At 49.8% G+C, this 19,891-nt stretch overlaps 1 protein-coding gene across 2 annotated transcripts in view; it reads left to right on the forward strand.

Annotated features, from left to right (window-relative positions):
• The window catches only part of GPRC5B (G protein-coupled receptor class C group 5 member B), a 155,461-nt gene that overhangs the window by 67,132 nt on the left and 68,438 nt on the right, over positions 1-19,891 (forward strand). For both annotated transcript variants that reach the window (XM_063934439.1, XM_063934440.1), the window contains exon 2: positions 487-1,496. In XM_063934439.1, the coding sequence (XP_063790509.1) occupies positions 491-1,496 (1,006 nt within the window). In that variant the 5' untranslated portion in view covers positions 487-490. The remainder of the gene's footprint in view (positions 1-486; positions 1,497-19,891) is intronic.

Raw genomic sequence — 19,891 nt, forward strand, 5'->3', positions numbered from 1 at the left:
GGGTACGCATCAGAATGATAACGATAAGTTCCCAGACAATCTGACGGGCAAAAATATCATGCCACCTGTACACACTGCAGTGGCACGACGGTGCGATGTACCATGCCTTGCTGCTTTCAGCATTACATCGTACATAATATCTTCTGATTGTCCAGAAGATATCTCTTACAACTCACGGGCGTGCGTAATCGGGCGTACACACTATACGATCTAGCTGATATGTCACTCTGATTTGGCCGGAAACGACATACAGTATAGTGGCAAAATCGTTCAGATGTGTACCCGGCCTTATAGCTTGTACCCAGCTTTATCCAATCTTTAAAAGGTTTGATACATTTCCTCCTTAGTCTGCTAGTCCCCTCTATTCTTTTCCAATGCTGCAGTGTTGTTAGACATCAGTTTAAGTAGAGCTTAGTATCCTGGCATGAATAATCCTAAACCTAGTCATTTATAACATGTATTTCCTACTTTTTTTGTTGTATTCAGAAACATGAAAACCCACCCAGCTGTTATCCTACTCTTCTTTTTCGTGATTGGCTATGGCTCAACTGAAAATTCTACCACATCAAGGGGTTGTGGACTGGACATCTTCCCACGCTACGTATATCTTTGCGATCTGGATGCCATTTGGGGGATAGTGGTGGAGGCAGTTGCTGGAGCAGGTGTGCTTACAACCTTGCTGCTAATGTTGATCTTACTGGTAAGACTTCCATTCATCACAGAAAAAGAGAAGAAAAGTCCACTGGGAATACATTTCCTCTTTCTTCTTGGAACTCTGGGACTGTTTGGCTTGGCCTTTGCGTTCATCATACAAGAAGATGAAGCAATCTGTTCCAGTAGAAGGTTCTTGTGGGGGGTCCTCTTTTCACTGTGCTTCTCATGCCTACTTGCACAAGGCTGGAGGATTCGTAGGCTTGTCCGGCATGGCAAGAGTCCTTCAGGGTGGCATCTTGTTGGAATGGTCATATGTCTCATGTTGGTTCAAGTCATTATTGCTACTGAGTGGATTGTCTTGACAGTCGTCAGAGATAAGAAGATGGCTTGCAGCTATGAGCCAATGGATTTTGTCATGGTTTTAATCTACGTCATGTTTCTCATGGTTGTTACCTTGGGTCTCTCCCTTTTTACACTGTGTGGAAAGTTTCAGAAATGGAAAAAAAATGGAATATGCCTTATTATTACAACTTTTCTTTCTGTTTTAATTTGGGTAGCTTGGATGACTATGTACCTTTTTGGCAACAATGAGCTGAAGAGAAAAGACCAGTGGAATGATCCTACTTTAGCCATTGCTCTGATATCAAGTGGATGGGTGTTTCTTATTTTCCACGCAATCATAGAGGTCCATTGTACCATTCTGCCAGCACCACAAGAGAACACTACTAATTATTTTGATACCTCGCAGCCTCGGATGCGAGAAACACCTTTTGAAGAAGATATCCAGTTACCCCGTAGCTACATGGAGAATAAAGCTTTTTCTATGGATGAACATAATGCAGGTAAGATAAACAAATTATTTGTTTACATACATGTCATAACATCAAGTCCACTTCATATGGCCAACGTGTTTAAGATAAATTAATGTGTAGCTGCAGTCTTGCCAAACAGCCCCTCTTGGCGCGCTAAGTCTCATGAGACTCTGCAACAGTTGGATGTCTTTTGTGCCTCTTTTTATTTAAATGCATCTTAGTCGCAATGCAATGCAACTAGAATGCACCAGTAGACGGTGCTGATTTATATGATATGTGACACTTGTATATCTGTGTTCGACTGAGTCTCTGAATCTGTATACAAAATGCTACAATGTAGTGGACGCAGCTTTTTTCCACTTCAAGTTCCATTGTGCTTCATATACAGACTCAGTCACACACCAAGTGTCGCATATCAGCTTAATCAGCACAGTCTTCTTGTGGGTCCTAGGTGCATTGCATTTCATCTAAGATGCAGTTTCAGGTGAAAAAGTTGCTCAGAGCAAGCAGGGACGCGTCTGTTCACTCCCGCCGGGTATCTCGTGACGCATGGTGAATGTATGGTGAATGCTAGATGTATGAGGACACATCTGTAATATGTTAGAAGGAATGCTGAAGGAGACAGCACTTACAAATTACCTGTAAAATGTGTCTGTTGTGCAAAAACGTTAGCATACCTCCCAAATATCCAGATTTTGACAGGACAGTCCTGATCTCTGTTGCGTTTAGCAGTAAAGTTTTTCTTAGGGGAATCCAAGGGGGTTGGGGATAGCTACAGAATTGTCCTCATACACTAACCCTCAAGACGTCCGGAGCAAGTGAGCTGCGCCGAGAGGTGTAGCATAGCGTCTTTTTTTGTAAACTTGCATCTTATTTACACCACAGATGCCGCAAAACAACACTTAGTCTGTACCAGAGACGCCGGGCGGTGACTTTGTGACTTTAATCACACACAAATTCATTTTAAACACGTACAGAGTTGCAGATGAAAATCAACGGAACTTGGCGTGAAAAAAACTGCTGCATCGTAGCGCTTCATATACAGATTCAGACTCTGTCGCATACAGATGTACAATTGTCACATATCAAATGAATCAGTGCAACCACATTAAGCGGTTTAGTCTGATTGTTTAATTTGTATGACTAAGATGCACGTGTCAGTTGAAGGGGACCAGATGCGCTAAGAAGGGCTGTTTGGTGTGACTGCTCCAATAGTGAGGACACATCTTCAGTCATGCTCCCAGAGGATATGGCATACCCTAATCATGATGTGGCTACAGTCTATGAACAAGCACACAGCCACACACACTCTCATTGTGGACAGTGAATATGCTGGGGGATTATGGATTTTTTTATAGACATCGTATTAAGTAAAATTGAGATTCAAGACTACGGGGTGACTCAGACCTGATTGTAGATGTGCTAAATTTAGCACATCTACGATCAGTTTCTCTGAAATGCAAGGGGATGCCCAGCACAGTTTTAGTCCGCCCCGCATGCCCCCCCCCCCCCCTCCCCCTCCCCTGTTCACAGGTGCAAAAGCACTCCCACGGTGGCAAAGCTTTCGCACCCGCCAAGTACCTCCCTACCTCCGCATCCGCGGCGGCCCGCCCCCTCAACAGATCGGACATCCCTGCGTTGTCTGGACCACGCTCCACCAATGGCATTCAAATGCCGTTGGCACGCCCGCTCACGCCCCGCGACCGAAGCGATTGCACCAATGAGATGTTTTCGCATCTCACTGGGTCTTACTGGGTGTGCTTGCGCACTCCTGAAATGGCTTCAGACTGCGATCGCTGCCGTTACAGCGGTCGGGTCTGAATTAGGCCCTATGTTGTAATGTAAATATTGTGGAGCCACATATATAATGAGTAGCTCCCTAATAATATAGACAGCATGGTTACTGTTTTCCCAGCTAGAAGGAGAGGGAGATGTGTCTCATCATTGGCTAGCTGCGGTTCGTTGGATTGTAGTCGCCTGCCATGTTTTAGTTGTCACTGTTGCCTCTTTCCCTCAGTCTCTGTCTAGTGACTTTTTACACTGCTGCAAGACACAGGTCCTTGGCATTCCCATAGCTCTCTATAACAGAGGTAGTGCGCAGTAGCTTCATTGCATAGATGAGTGGAGCAAAAGATATACTAAAGTGGAACAAGATGCTGTGAATGCCTTCTGTAGACATACCGTACCGTGGGCTAATACAGTGTTTCCAAAGCCTTTCATGATAGCTTAGTGTAAGATTACTGGTAGAGGTCCAGAAGATACTAAAAGTGCTACAACATGGACATATGTTTAAGTGTTTATATTCTCAGATCTGGTAAAATATGAGGCCAAAGGTAAAAAAGGTTGTGAGCTGCGGCCATTTGTTTTTAAAGCAAAATCAAACTGCCTTTCGAAGTATTTTTGAGCTGAAATGTTTTCATGTCATACTCGGCCTTGGCTGGTGTAGGTTAGAGTAAGCATTGATTGGGGCATTGGATTTTCAGATCATCTGTACAGTGCACTTGATTAGATGAAATGAACTAGTGGTTTATGTGGCTGGACACTGATTTGTTTCACTAGTTGTATTGTGTTTTAGAAATGACAGAGAAAAGAATAAACTACAGAGAGAAACAGATTTTTAATAAAAACTACTACCTTTGTCTTGTAAGACCTCCGAATTAAGAAGCTATTATCCCATTTTGAATTGACTTTAGTTCAGTGCTACAGCACAGCAGACACAAGCAAGCATTGTGCCATAATATAGCTACACCGGAATCTGACATGGGGGTTATCAGTGTTTTTCTGTACATACTTGTGTAGCTTATGATGTGCTCCACGTTCCGTTGGAATGTATAGATCATATTTTATTTACCATCGTAATTCTCCTCTGTAAACGTGTTTACAATTCTGTGTGCGTATCCTCTTACCAATGAACTTTACGTGTGATATTCCTATCAATGTAAAACATCTTGTATCATGAAAAACATCAGACTCCTCCTAGATTTCTTCATAGGTTCTACCAAGAGATAATGTAAAACTATGTCTAACATACACATTCACATACCTGCCCACACAGTAACATACATTCCAGGAAGACATTCGGGTTAAGCAGATACATGTGCACACTTTGGGCCTTTTTCCATATAGGGCGATCACATACTGAACTATTTTTACGCCCAGTGCGCAGGAGCCATACTGCACGTGCGCACACAGTGAGATGCAATTGCATCTCACTTCAGTGAATGCCTCTACGTGAATGACAGGCAGAGGCGTCTGCAGGGCGGTCCGGGGCGGCGACGCCGCAGCATTGCGGGGGTGACAACTCAGCGTTGTGGGGGCATGCCGATGAAATGGAGCGGGTTTGTGGTGGCCACGTGACTTCACATGCTGCCACTGCGACTTGAAAAATGGCAAGGCAGGGGGCATCCACAATTCAGCGATGCAATTGAATTATGATCGCATCGCAGCCAGGCATTTGCAGGGCAGCCTTGCCCTGTGCTGGATAGCCCCCAGCATGCGAGCAGAAGCACTTGCATTTTTGCTAAAGTAGCAAAACTGCAAGGGGGGGGGGGGGGCGTGGCTTGGCTGAGCATGGACTAGGAAGCAAGGTGGAAGAGCTTTGTCAGTAATCCTACATATTTCCTCTCATCCCCGCTGGTGAACGCTATTTTTCCTACCTACAATAACCTGGTGATGCAGCGCTCATTCTGAGCTGCCTTTCCTCCTGTGTATCTGCGGAGAAAAGCTCCATTATGCCCAGAGACCTGCGCCGCACTGTTCCTCCCGCTACACTCAGCCGGAAGTGAAGCGCCATCTTAGTCTCCCTGCCTCCCAGTCTGAATCGCGCAGTGCCAGACCCACTGGTGACCGCGTCTCCCGCTCTCCCTGCCGCTGCTGTTAGAGGCCGAAGCCTTGAAGTTACTGCCGCCAGCCTTCTGTAATCAGTGGTCCGGACGGGACTCCTCATAAACCGCCGCTGCTGCTGCTATGACCCACGTGCGGCACCAATTCTCCTCTCTGCAGAGCTGCTGGGGTTCTTTACATTATCCACTCCTGTGTCCCAGCTCGTCACAAGTGCTGTTACACTGACTGCCTGAGGTGAGAACCTACCTCCTCCATTTTTATTCTGCACCCCACACTTCCTTTACCTCTAGAGTGGGGGAGGGGATAACCTCCACTCCTGGCCCCCACATCACTATTGGGACTGCTCTCTGGGGGCTCCTGGTCCCTGGTGGACTCTACACCCTATATTGAAAGCCTGTGTAACAGGTAGGTACGGTGTAGTGTTGCTGCAAGTGCAGGTGTCGGTTGACGTACCTAGATTCTTCACCTGGAATCACCTCTTCGACTGGATATCACTGCTGGAACCCTAGGCAGAGGAACAAGGAACCCCAACCCCGGAGGACCCAACACAATAGTCACCACGCGTTAGCACGGTGACATAAAGATTTATTATTCAGGATGAAGACTGGTCACCACTGTAGTAATTAAATGGATAAAAGGCAAAGGCACTTCACAATACACGGCAAACCATAAAGTGAAATCACAGTGTACAATCAGGACAAACCATTAAACCCTTTCTCTTACGTCCTAGAGGATGCTGGGGACTCCAAAAGGACCATGGGGTATAGACGGGATCCGCAGGAGCTTGGGCACACTAAAAAGACTTAATCTGGGTGTGAACTGGCTCCTCCCTCTATGCCCCTCCTCCAGACCTCAGTTAGACTTTGTGCCCAGGAGTGACTGGATGCACACTAGGGGAGCTCTACTGAGTTTCTCTAGAAAAGACTTTATGTTAGGTTTTTTATTTTCAGGGAGACCTGCTGGCTACAGGCTCCCTGCAGCGTGGGAGTGAGGGGAGAGAAGCAGACCTACTTCTTCTTAGTTAAGGGCTCTGCTTCTCGGCTACTGGACACCATTAGCTCCAGAGGGTTCGATTACTTGGTGCGCCTAGCTGCTTGTTCCCGGAGCCACGCCGTCACCCCCTCACAGAAGACAGAAGACAGAAGTCGGGTGAGTATGAGAAGATCAGAAGACTTCAGGACGGCAGAAGACTTCAGTAAAGGTACAGCGCAGCGGTAACGCTGTGCTCCATGCTCCCACACACATCACCAACGGTTTTCACTGGGAGGGGGGCGGGGGGGGGGTGTTGCCCTGGGCAGCATGTTACTGGAGTTTGTTGGGCGGCTTAAAGACTGTAGGTGCCTCGGCACCGTTTACAGACCCTCGCCGGCATCTTTTTTTCAGATTTAAAATTGGCGGGCCGAAGCGCGCCGGGAAGTGGGCAGAGCTTCGTCCCGCAGCTCACGGGCGCCATTTTCCCTACAACACGCGGCTGAGGGATAGACGCTGCCGGGACCTCCACGCTTCTCTCCCAAGTAACGGGGGGCATTTTCAGAGGGGAGCCGCAGTGTGGTGCTTAATATTAACATAAGGCAGCGCTGGGTACATATATCGTTTCTTGCGATATATGGGCGCTGGCGTGTGAGCTGGCATACTCCCTCTGTGTCCTCTATCTGGGCTTTATTGTGGGCCTGTCACCTAGCTGGGACGTTCTGTGTGTTGTGGTGTGTCGGTACTACGTGTCGGCATGTCTGAGGCTGAAGGTTATTCACCGGAGGAGGTTATTGGCGGAGCGGATGCGGGGCTAGAGTTGGGACTGTCGACGCAGCCGACACCTGATTTGCTAGCATCGCTCAGTACGATAAATTCAAATGTAGCTTCCTTATCAAAGAGGTTAGATAAGTCTGAGTCACAGACGCAGGTGTGGAAAAAGTCCATGGAAGAGGCTTTGTCTCAGGTACAGACCCCATCCGGGTCGCAAAAGAGGCCATTTACTCAAGTGGTAGATACTGATACCGACACGGACTCTGATTCCGAGGTCGATTTCACTGAGGCAGCTTTACATCCACGGTTAGTTAAGAGTATTCAGTACATGATTGTGGCTATAAAAGATGTTTTACACATTTCTGATGAACCTGCGGTACAGGAAACAAGGATTTGCTTGTTCAAGGGAAAAAAAACCTGAGGTGAAGTTTCTCCCCTCTCATAAAATGAATACTCTTTGTAAAAAGGCTTGGGAGTCGCCGGATAAGAAATGGCAGATTCCCAAGAGGATTTACATGGCGTATCCTTTCCCCTCTGATGACAGGGAAAAATGGGAGGCATCTCCAAATGTTGACAAAGCTCTATCTCGTTTGTCTAAGAAAGTGGCACTTCCGTCTCCTGACACAGCAGCTCTCAAAGATCCGGCGGATCGCAAACTGGAGACGTCTCTGAAGTCCATTTTCGCTAATTCGGGTGCATTGCTCAGACCGTATGGGTGAGTAGTGCTATTGCTAAATGGGCTGAGAATTTAGCTAATGATATGGATACTCTTGATAAAGATAATGTCCTTTTAACTCTCGGTTATATTAAGGACGCTGCAGATTACATAAAGGACGCGGCAAGGGACGTCTGTCTCTTGGGTTCAAGAACCAATGCCATGTCGATATCAGCCAGGAGGGCGCTGTGGATCCATCAATGGAACGCTGATGCCGACTCCAAGAGGGCTATGGAAGCACTACCCTTCAAAGGTACTGTCTTGTTTGGGGACGGCTTGGCTGACCTGGTCTCGACCGCGACTGCGGGTAAGTCCTCTTTTCTTCCTTATGTTCCCACACAACAGAAAAAGGCACCACATCAAGGATGCCTACTTACATGTCCCGATATATCTTTCACATCAGGCCTTTCTCAGGTTTGCGATACAGGATTCTCATTACCAATTTCAGACGTTGCCGTTTGGGCTTTCCACGGCTCCGAGGATTTTCACCAAAGTCATGGCGGAAATGATGGTTCTCCTTCGCAAACAAGGGGTTACAATTATCCCGTACTTGGACGATGTCCTGATAAAGGCGAGATCCAAGGAACGGTTGCTGAGAAGTGTAGAGTTGTCACTGTCGGTTCTGTGACAGCACGGTTGGGTGCTCAATTTGCCAAAATCCCAGTTGATTCCGACCACTCGGCTTCCTTTTCTGGGCATGATTCTGGACACGGAATTACAGAAGGTATTTCTGCCAGAAGAAAAGGCTCTGGAACGGCAGACTATGGTCAGGGAACTTCTGAGGCCGACGAGTGTGTCGATCCATCAATGTACTCGGGTTCTGGGGAAGATGGTTGCGGCGTACGAAGCCATTCCATTCGGCAGGTTTCACGCCCGGGTGTTTCAGTGGGACTTGCTGAGCAAATGGTCCGGGTCTCACCTGCACATTCACCGGAAGATAAGTTTATCTCCCAGAGCCAGAATTTCTCTCCTGTGGTGGCTACAAGGTCATCACCTCCTAGGGGGACACTGATTCGGTATCCAGGATTGGGTACTTCTAACAACAGATGCAAGTCTCCGGGGCTGGGGCGCAGTCACCCAAGGAAGAAACTTCCAGGGGAAATGGTCGCTTCAGAAAGCCTGTCTCCACATAAATGTTCTCGAGTTAAGAGCCATTTACAACGGCCTGCTGCAAGCAAGAAGCCTTCTTCAGGGTCGACCTGTCCTGGTGCAGTCAGACAACATCACAGCGGTGGTGCATATAAACCGTCAAGGCGGAACGAGGAGCAGAGCGGCAATGGCGGAGTCCACAAGAATCCTTCGCTGGGCAGAACAACACGTGTGCGCCCTGTCAGCAGTCTTCCTACCGGGAGTGGACAACTTGGAAGCATATTTCCTCAGCAGACACGATCTCCATCCGGGAGAGTGGGCTCTTCACCAAGAGGTATTTGCAGAGGTGACAAGATGCTGGGGAATTCCGTTGATCGACATGATGGCGTCTCATCTCAACAAGAAGCTCCCAAGGTATTGTTCCAGGTCAAGGGACCCCCAAGCCACTGCAGTGGACGCCCTGGTGTCTCCGTGGGTGTTCCAGTCGGTGTATGTGTTCCCTCCACTTCCTCTCATTCCAAAGGTACGGGGGAATCATTCGACGAGCAAGGGTTCAGGCGATTCTCGTCGTTCCGGACTGGCCAAGAAGGGCCTGGTACCCGGATCTTCAGGACTTACTGGTGGAAGATCCGTGGCCGCTTCCTCTAAGTGAGGATCTGTTGTTGCAGGGGCCATGCGTGTTTCCAGACTTACCGCGGCTGCGTTTGACGGCATGGAGGTTGAGCGCCAGATCTTAGCTCGTAAGGGTATTCCCAGGGAGGTCATTCCAACTCTCATTAAGGCTAGGAAGGAGGTTACGGCGAAACATTATCACCGTATTTGGAGAAAGTATGTTTCCTGGTGTGAGTCTAAAATGGCTCCTGCGGAAGATTTTCACTTGGGTCGCTTTCTCCACTTTTTACAGGCAGGGGTAGATGCAGGCCTGAAATTGGGTTCCATCAAAGTGCAGATTTCGGCTTTGTCTATTTTCTTTCAAAAAGAGTTAGCTGCCCTCCCAGAGGTTCAGACTTTTGTGAAAGGAGTAATGCACATCAATCCTCCGTTTGTGCCTCCTGTAGCTCCATGGGACCTTGATGTGGTCTTACGGTTTCTCATGTCTTCCTGGTTTGAACCTTTGCGTAAGGTTGAGTTGAAGTTTCTCACTTGGAAGGTAGTTATGCTTTTGGCGCTGGCGTCTGCCAGGCGGGTGTCAGAGTTGGCGGCTTTATCTCATAAGAGCCCGTACTTGATTTTTCATTCGGATAGGGCGGAATTGAGTACTCGTCAACAATTTCTGCCGAAGGTGGTTTCTTCATTTCACATTAACCAACCTATTGTGGTTCCGGTGGCTACGGAAGCGGTGGCGATTCCAAAATCTCTGGATGTTGTAAGAGCGTTGAAGATCTACGTCACTAGGACAGCTGTTGCTAGGAAGACTGAGGCGTTGTTTGTCTTGTATGCTGCCAACAAGATTGGTCATCCTGCTTCAAAACAGACTATTGCACGCTGGATTTGTAGTACGATCCAGCAGGCTCATTCTTCGGTCGGACTACCGGTGCCGAAGTCGGTGAAAGCCCATTCTACCAGGAAAGTGGGCTCATCTTGGGCGGCTGCCCGAGGCGTTTCGGCGTTACAACTTTGCCGAGCAGCTACTTGGTCGAGTTCTAACACGTTTGCTAAGTTCTATAAGTTTGATACCCTGGCCGATGAGGACCTGGCGTTTGCTCAGTCGGTGCTGCAGAGTCGTCCGCACTCTCCCGCCCGTTCTGGAGCTTTGGTATAATCCCCATGGTCCTTTTGGAGTCCCCAGCATCCTCTAGGACGTAAGAGAAAATAGGATTTTGGTACTTACCGATAAATCCTTTTCTCCTAGTCCGTAGAGGATGCTGGGCGCCCGTCCTGGTGCGAACTATTACTTGCAGTGTTTTCTTGCTGGTTAAATTAGTTTATACACGGGTTGTGTGTTGTTTTGTTTCAGCTTGTTGCTGGTGTTAATGCATACTGTTATCTGGTTTAAAGTTACTCCGGTTGTACGGTATGTTTGTGGTGTGGGCCGGTCGGTTTGTAGCCCTTAGTTTAAACAAAAATCTTTTCCTTGAAATGTCCGTCTCTCCTGGGCATAGTTCCTATAACTGAGGTCTGGAGGAGGGGCATAGAGGGAGGAGCCAGTTCACACCCAGATTAAGTCTTTTTAGTGTGCCCAAGCTCCTGCGGATCCCGTCTATACCCCATGGTCCTTTTGGAGTCCCCAGCATCCTCTACGGACTAGGAGAAAAGGATTTATCGGTAAGTACCAAAATCCTATTTTCCATTGGCATTAATATACTAGTACTCTGTAGTATTCCAATGTGCCCACACGGTGCCGATATAATCTCGGTTGTCACTGTAAGCTACTCGTATTTAGGCATGTACCTAACACAATAGTTACTCTAAGTAATGTAGAAGTCAATTTAAGGGAGCCCTTTTACTAATTCATAGTCTTAAAGGTAGCAAATAAAGCTGGTAATTGCCAGTCAATAGCACAGTATATACGAAGCACAGTTCCGTAGTGCATGTTAGTTGTAGCAGATACGTAGTATAGAGCAAGCCGTTCAGTGCAGGCATATAATTGCAGCAGATTTCTAATATGAACCAGTTAATATTATCCTAGCCACTGTCTATGTTGTAGTTTTTTTTTTTAAAGGACAGTAAAGATATACCTGCAGCAGCCTTGTGACAGAAAGCAAGGGGTAGAGGATGAAGCAGAGTTAGGTGGTATTGGAGGAAGTAATATGGTTTCCGTGTCGCGACCTTTCCCCTTCTGACAAGGTGACTTCTCTTAATCTGAGAATAAGGCTCCCCCTTTTTATTATAAGATGAGTCTCTCCTTATCTCCCCTGGGATCCGACATCCCTGAGCAACTGTACAGTCTGTGGGCAGGCTGCTATATAGGTGACCGCTGGTAGGGATGGCACTACTTCCCAGCACTATCACTCCTTTCATCAGTCAGTAGCATGAGGTGAAGAGCAGCTAGAAGCAGGGGATGATAGGTGTAGCCCTGTTACTTTCCCTGGAGTGTACTTCCTCACTGACAGGTCGAAGATAGGGCTAATTAGAGGGCAACAGTCTCTCCTTCTTCGCTTTGGGATACCCCCCTGATTGCCGGGCAGTGCCCCCCCTTGAGTAGGTGAAATCCCTGGCTGCTTTAACTCGATGCTGGGTTCCTAAGCAGTGTGACAGCAGCAGAGGGAGAGGCTGACAGTGATAAGGACACTTCATTGACCTCTCTTCTCAATATTGATACCTTTGGATTTTATTCTGGCCTTTCCATTAATTCGAACAAATCTCATATTCTGGTGTTATCGGTAACCCGTTGCCTATTTTCTGTTCACTACAATGGACCCTGCTCTTCCGGTATCTTGGTGTCTGGATCACTCCTAATATTAAGTGGGAGCAAGACATTGATCCACTTGAGGATGACCAATGTCTCCAGATGTTGTGCTCTCTTAAATATACTACCCCGTGTATCAAATATCAACAAGTCTACTTTTTTATCCTTCATAGATCATATTAAACCCCAGTCTTTTTATGTAAAGCGGGGTTGAGACCTAGTGTGGTTTGTCCATGATGTGGTGCCACTGAAACCGTTTTCTGGCACTTATTATGGTTATGTCCAATGGTGTATGCTTTTTGGGAGGCAGTTTGGACAGATATATTACTTACTGAACCGACGTTACCCCCTTTCTCCCCTAAAATGTGTATATTTGCTCTAGACTTAGAGGAAACCTACTGCCCGGCAATATAATATATAAATATGTTCTTTGCCTGACTACCTTGGCAAAATTGATTATAGCAAGGGACTGGTTTGCTGCATCCTTTCCTAACCTGTATAACTGGCGGGCTTTGGTTAACGAGGTATCTGGGCATGAAAGGTTCACACATATATCTTGAGGGACCCTGGGATAGATGGAACACCTCCCGTCTGGCTACAGCTATGGCAACTCCAGCTTAACTCTCTGATTAATTGAACATAGACTGAGAGGGTGCCTGATATATTTTTGAGATTTCTATTGTGGTACTTTCTCCTTTTATTTTCTGGTCTACTCTCACTCGTAAGTCACTGGACTCCTGGTTGATTTTGAGATACCGTTGAAAAAAAAAAAAACCTGAACTTTGCTAGCACTAGACAACATGCCAGCGGTTCTCAACATCCGGCCTTCCAGCTGTTGTGGAACTACAAATCCCAATTTATCGTACCACAATTTTAGCATTCCCTAATATAAAAACCTGTGGTAAGGCATGCTGGGATGTTTAGTTCCACAGCACCTGGATGGCTGCATGTTGTGCACCCCTGCTTTTGACATTCACTGTCTTCAGCATTTAATGCAATGCCAGTGTGTAATTAGCCTTACACAGGCCAGAGAATAGGAATCTACACTTAGATTTGATATTAAATATACAAACTAAGAGGAAATTTACTGTTGCATTTGGTCAACAGAGGAAAAAATTTGGATAATTCCAGGGACACGTATATAAATACATATATAAAAATATATAAAACCTGTGACTGTCCCTTCAGGGACAGCTGGCTACCATGCATTAGCATGTACTATGGACTATTAAACACACAAGATGTTTGAGATTACAGTGCCTATAATAAAAAAAACGGTGGCACGGGGGCGTGGCCTGGCTTCTGAGGCAGCAAGACGTGTGGAGCTGGAGCTCCTGCCCGGGCCTCTGAAACTTGCCCTTCCCGCACCCTGCTGTTCTCCTGGGACCCCCACAGCCCGCCATCCTTGCTCCTGGGGTCCCCCTGCCCTGACCTGCAAGGTCCGCGGAGCCGGCAGACACCTCCTGTGTCTGTGCGGGTTGCGGCCTGCAGGTCTCAGTGAAGCCGGGACCTCTCCTGCCGCCGAGAGCCGAGACGCAGCTCCTGCTTCCGGGCCCGGGGTGCCGAGCGGTGCCTCACAGGCCGGACCCCCGCCGCCTACCTCCAGCCTGGTCCCTCCGAGCTGTTTCGGAGCTCCCCTGTATCCACTCCCGCCCGAAGTGCAGCATCGCTGACGCCGCGGACCTCCGTCCTCCTCTACAGCCGGAAGCTGGGACCCGACGCCACCGGAGTGGAGGTGAGGGCCGGGGGCGCCGAGCGGCTGGGGGGAGAGCTATAGATGATAGGACACCCGCCCTACGGTGGAGGCTAGTGTGTAGCACCAGCCTGCCTCTGCCCTGGGCCATCTTGTCCACCCTCCCTGGCCCTGCTGGATGAGCCCTCGGAGCGCTCCGGTGCCCGGTATACTATCGGCGGCCCGGCAGGCCCGGGTCCTCACGCTGAGGGCCCCCCTGTAGTGACCCCGCGGAGCCTGCATCTCACCTGGCCTCGGGCCCCCTGTGTTGGCTCTCCTTCTGGGGCCTCCTGGAGCCCACACCTCAGCGGCCCTCCGACCTTTCTAACGCCGGCTCTACCTGCGGCCCCCTGCCTCTCCCGGCGCCTGGGATGACATTCTCCGCTGCCAGGACCTCTTACCCCTCCTCGCTCCCCGGAGGTTGGCACCGTCCCGGTCACTGGCTGGTCCGTGGCCGGGCTCCCTCCTCCCACAACCATGCGTGTGGGATAACGGGCGGATTGCGCCAGCCCATCTCCGGTGATTTCTGACTGGTGGTCTCCCCTCCGGGACTGCGCGGGCCCTCCCGGCCGATGGGGCCCCTCGCCCTGCCCCACCCACGCTGCCTTGTTGGCCACGCTATGATATCTCTCTAATGCTCCCGCCTTACCCCCCCTGGGCCTTAGCCACACTGCTGGAGCGCCATCTCTACCCCCTTTGCGGCTGTCTACCCTCCTTCTCAACCGTGCAAGATGCCTAGAGGTGGCAAAAAACCACAGGGATCGGACCTCACACCATTCTTTACCAAAAAGAGCACCCCTGCCAAGAATGGGTTTGACGTTCCCGACCACCCTCAGGGTACCCCCGACTCTGACCCCGATGACGACGATCTCACGCCTCTTACCCGCAGAGACTTCCTCTCCCTCCTCAAGAAGATGCGGGATGTCAAGACCTCCGTTCAAGCTCTCCACTCCCTGAAGTCTGTCATTGCCGAAATTGGCTCCAGAACGGACCAACTCGAGCGGCGATTGGAGGAGGTGGTGACGTTCCAGCAAACTGTCAAGACTGACTTCCACCAACTCCGACAGGATGTTGCCCGGCTGCGGGAGGAGCATGAGGACCAGGATAATAGAGCGAGGAGGAATAATCTAAAGATTCGGGGCATTCCAGAAGACGTTGAAGCGGCCCACCTTGAACTTTACCTCAAGCGCCTTTTCATCTTCCTGTCACCTGATACCCCCGAAGACCACCTACTCCTGGACCGAGCACACCGAGCTCTTCGGCCCCGCTCCCAAGACTCTTCTCAGCCTAGAGACGTCATTCTCCGAATGCACTACTTCACCGCGAAATAGTCCGTCATGAGGGAAGCACGGCGATTGAGGTCTGTGACTTTCCAAAATGTCTCCCTGCAGATCTTCCAAGACCTATCCCCCCTCACCCTGGCCAAGCGTAGGGACTTTAAGCCCATCACTTCCCTCCTCTCCCAGCACAATATCAAGTATCGCTGAGGCTTCCCATTCCGTATCCTGGTTTGGCATCGGGGGAAACTACTAACAGCCAGAAATCCACCCGAGGCTCAATCGCTGCTCTCCAAATTGGGCATCCACACCAACGTACAAGACCCCTCTGCTTCCTCTCTACCTCCCCGGTCGCAGCGGCACCTGCCTCTGCCCCCAGCTCAGAGTGGTTCACGGTTCCAGCGTCTTCGACCTCTCGGACTCCTCCACCAGTTCCCTGATGGACTTGTAGCTCTTTGAGTTGTTATACTTTGCCTATGTTTATGCCGGCCTTTCCTGGTCGTACTCCCCACCTGGGGAGCTGTTTATCTTTAGATCTCCCACGTTCTCACCCCTAGATCCCTTAGTCGCTTCTCAACTGTTTTATTGTTACCTTTTGTTACGATATGACCCTGTTTATGGTTCTTATTTCCCTTTTTCCTCTTTCTCCTGCTTCTTTTTCTCTCTCTTCTTCACTACCTCTCAGGAGCTGGCGCTCCACCCGTTCTTCACTCCAGTTTTCTCTCCAACCTCTCTTTGAAGGTCCCTCCAGGGGGGACCCGCTTATTGGACATCACCAAGCGGTTGGTGATGCATCGCCTGGATGCCAGGCGGCGCCCCCTACGGGCTTCGAGCCCGTTTGCTGACCTAGGTGCCCTCCCGATGCTTAGCATCCCTTCCCCGTCAGCACCATTGGTCCTGGCCTCTACTGCTGGACGACCACCTACCCTCCCCCCCCCCCCCCTCCGGTGCTCTTTCCTTCCCCCCTCCTTTCTGACCACGCTATCCTCTGCTCTGCTTCTTCGTCTATTCTGCTTTCCTCTTTACTGCTTGCCCATGGGTCTCCGGGTACTCTCTTTTTTAATGTGAAGGGCCTGAATAGCCCTCAAAAGAGAGGTAAGCTCTTTGCCACCCTTAAACTTCACAGAGGTGACCTGGTCTTCCTCCAGGAGACTCATTTTCTACATGATGCCCACCCTACCCTACAATGTAAACCGTACCCTGACGTGTCTCATGCCTGTGACCATTTGGCTAAAAAGCGGGGAGTTGCGATCCTATTTGCCAGCCATCTCACCTTTGAACTCCTCGACTCCCACGAGGACAGGGAAGGCCGGTTCCTTGTGTTGGTGGGGAAACTCAATCACAAATTGTGCACCTCAGTCAACATCTATGCCCCTAACCAGGGACAGGAGCGGTTCTTTGCGAAACTAGACACGCTCCTCACTCAAGTCCGGCAGGGCGACCTCATACTAGCTGGAGATTTTAACGCTGTGTTAAATCCGAACATAGACCGCTCTCCCTCTCTCTCCTCTGCTTCCCCGTCGGACTCTCTCTGCTCTAGATCCCTCCTCCGTCTCATGCGATCCCAGCTTCTCTACGACTCCTGGAGGATCAAAAATCCCGCAGCACGTGACTACACCTTCTACTCCGCTCCTCATAACTCTTACTCCCGCATCGATATGATCATGCTCAGCCACGAACTTGCCTTGAACCTCCGGGCTGCCCATGTTCACCCACTGATATGGTCTGACCATGCCCCTATCTCCTGCGATCTCTCGGGTCTTCTCTCTCGCCCCCGCCCCATGACTTGGCGCCTCAACGACTCCCTCCTTCACAACCCGGAGACACGCTCCCACCTTCGGGATAAGCTTTCTGACTATTTTACCCTGAACGATTCCCCCGACACTTCCAGGTCCACTCTTTGGCTGGCACACAAGGCGGTCCTCCGGGGGCACATCATCAGCCTAGCTTCACGGGCCAAGAAACAATCCCTCACCCAGCTTAATAGACTTTCTATCAGACTCCATTCCCTCGAGACCCAGCATAAGACGTCCTCCGACCAGACCATCTTGTCCGAACTCCGTACTGTTAAGGCGGAACTTGATCTCCTTCTCTCCAGACGGGTGGCTAAACGTCTTAAATGGCTTCGCCAGTCTTTTTATGAGAAGGGGGATAAGGCGGACAAGATTCTGGCGGCACGACTCCGCTCTGCTAGGGCCAAAACTAATATTATTTCCATTAGAGACCCTCTTAATCGGTTAGTCCATGACCCTACCGCCATTAGGGCGACGTTTCAATCCTATTACAATAACTGATATAATCTCCCCCCCCCCGCCAGGTCCCTCCTCCCAGCCCCACTCTGACTTGATCTCTCACTTTCTCTCGGCCTCCAACCTGCCTAAATTGCCCCGAGACGCCATAGACCATCTTAACAGGGAGATCTCGGTGGAAGAAATTACCCAGACCATTCTCTCACAAAAGATTGGTAAATCTCCTGGCCCGGATGGGTTTACAGCTCTTTACTACAAACAATTCTCCGATCTCCTCTCCCCCCACCTTCAATCCCTGTTTAATAAGATCATCCATGGCGACCCCCTTCCATCCGAGATGTTGGAGGCTAGAATTGTGGTGATCCCTAAAGAAGGCAAGGACGCCCTCAACTGCGCTAGCTACCGCCCTATATCTCTCCTGAACCTGGACCTTAAAATTTTTGCTAAGATTCTAGCTAACCGCCTCAACCCGTATCTCCCTTCCCTTGTCCAGTACGACCAAGTGGGGTTTGTCCCGGGCCGCCAGGCGAGAGACAACACCAGATGCGCTATGGATCTTATACATATCTCGAACTCCAGGGGATCCCCCACTATCATACTCTCCTTGGATGCTGAAAAAGCTTTCGACCGGATCTCCTGAAGTTTCTTAAGAGCCGCCCTGGAGGCCTTCGGCTTGTCTGGTGCCTTCCTCTTTGGTGTCCTGGCGCTATACTCCTTCCCCTCTGCCACAGTCCTAATTAATGGGGTCCCATCCGCCCCGGTCAATATATCGAATGGTACACGTCAGGGCTGCCCCCTGTCACCATTGATATTCGCCCTTGTTATCGAGCCTCTCACCTCTCAAATTAGAGCTCACCAGGGTATACATGGTCGTACCGAGCCCAAAATTTCCCTCTTCGCCGATGACGTCCTACTTTCCTGAACCCAGCCCCTTATCTCGCTCCCGAACCTATTTTCAGTCCTCCATTCCTACAGTCTCGTATCAGGCTACAAGATCAATTATTCCAAGTCCGAGGCCATGCTACTTCATGTTTCCCCCCCGTGAGGCTGACTCCCTCCATGCCAATTTCAATTTTAGGTGGCAGCCTACGAGGATCAAATACCTAGGGATTTATTTGACTTCCCGTTACGACTCTCTCTTTAGAGAAAACTTCCCACCCCTCCTCACCAAAATGCTTGCTGATCTGACATCCTGGAGGAGTCTTTTTATTTCGTGGCTGGGCAGGATCATTGCGGTTAAAATGAACATAATCCCCAAATGGCTCTACCTTTTCCAGACCCTCCCTGTGGCAGTCCCGGCCTCCTTTCTCCGTACTATCCAGCGAGCACTTGTGCGCTTTATCTGGAACCACAGACCTCCCCACATTGCTGCCAATACCCTAAAACGGCCGACCTCCGCGGGCGGCAGCGGTCTCCCGGATATTAAACTCTACTATCTGGCCTCTCAGCTCTCCCATATTGTTGCCTCCTATGCCCCCTCGGGGTCTGCTTCCTGGCTAGATATTGAAGCAGCCTATCTCAACCTATTGGACCTGTCTCCCCTGTGGGGTTTGCCCTCGACCTCCCGACCCCCAGCCTCCAAACTCCTCCCCACGATCAAATTTAATCTTAAAATTTGGGATTCCTATCCCTTGAAGATGGGCCTTACCACTACCCCCTCACCCTTGACCCCTATCTGGCAGAACCCTTTGTTTCCTCCTGGATACTCGGCTACGAGATTCCGTACATGGATAACGTTGGGTTTTAAATTCCCAACCGATTTTGCCGATCGTGGCCAATGGTTGTCTCTCCCTGACCTACAACAGAAGACCCCCTCGCACCCACTTAATCCCTTTCAATTCCTGCAAATCCGGCACTTCTTAGGCTCCCTGCCCTCCGACGAACCCTCACGCCCTGAAAAGTTTATGCGTACACTCTCCCCTCTCCAAAGGCTCAATCTCTTCACTCTACTCCCTTTTACTGGATTCGTCCCTTCCTTCCTCCTGGCCTCACGAGCTCGCCTCGGAACGTGATCTCGGGCCCCCTCCGGAGGGTGGCGACTGGGAGGACATGAGACTGGGGATTGCTAAGTGCTCCATTGCTACCGCCTTCAAAGAGACGGCTTACAAAATCTACTACCGTTGGTACTATACCCCGGACAGGCTACATAAACTATTTCCGTCTACTTCCCCTGCTTGTTGGAGGAATTGTGGATCGAGAGGCGACATGCTACATATATGGTGGACATGTCCGTCCATCATCCCCTTTTTGAACTTAGTCCACTCTCTCCTCGTTTCTCTCCTAAATTCCCCCGTACTGAGAGATCCCTGGATCTTTCTGCTGTGCTACCCCCCTCCAACACTTGATAAATTCTCCCGTAAACTGACTACACATATTTTATCCGCAGCTAAATCACTGATAGCCCTCCACTGGAAAGAGTCCTCCCCTC

This window comes from Pseudophryne corroboree, chromosome 7 (assembly GCF_028390025.1).
Source record: "Pseudophryne corroboree isolate aPseCor3 chromosome 7, aPseCor3.hap2, whole genome shotgun sequence".
NCBI classification, from domain to species: domain Eukaryota; kingdom Metazoa; phylum Chordata; class Amphibia; order Anura; family Myobatrachidae; genus Pseudophryne; species Pseudophryne corroboree.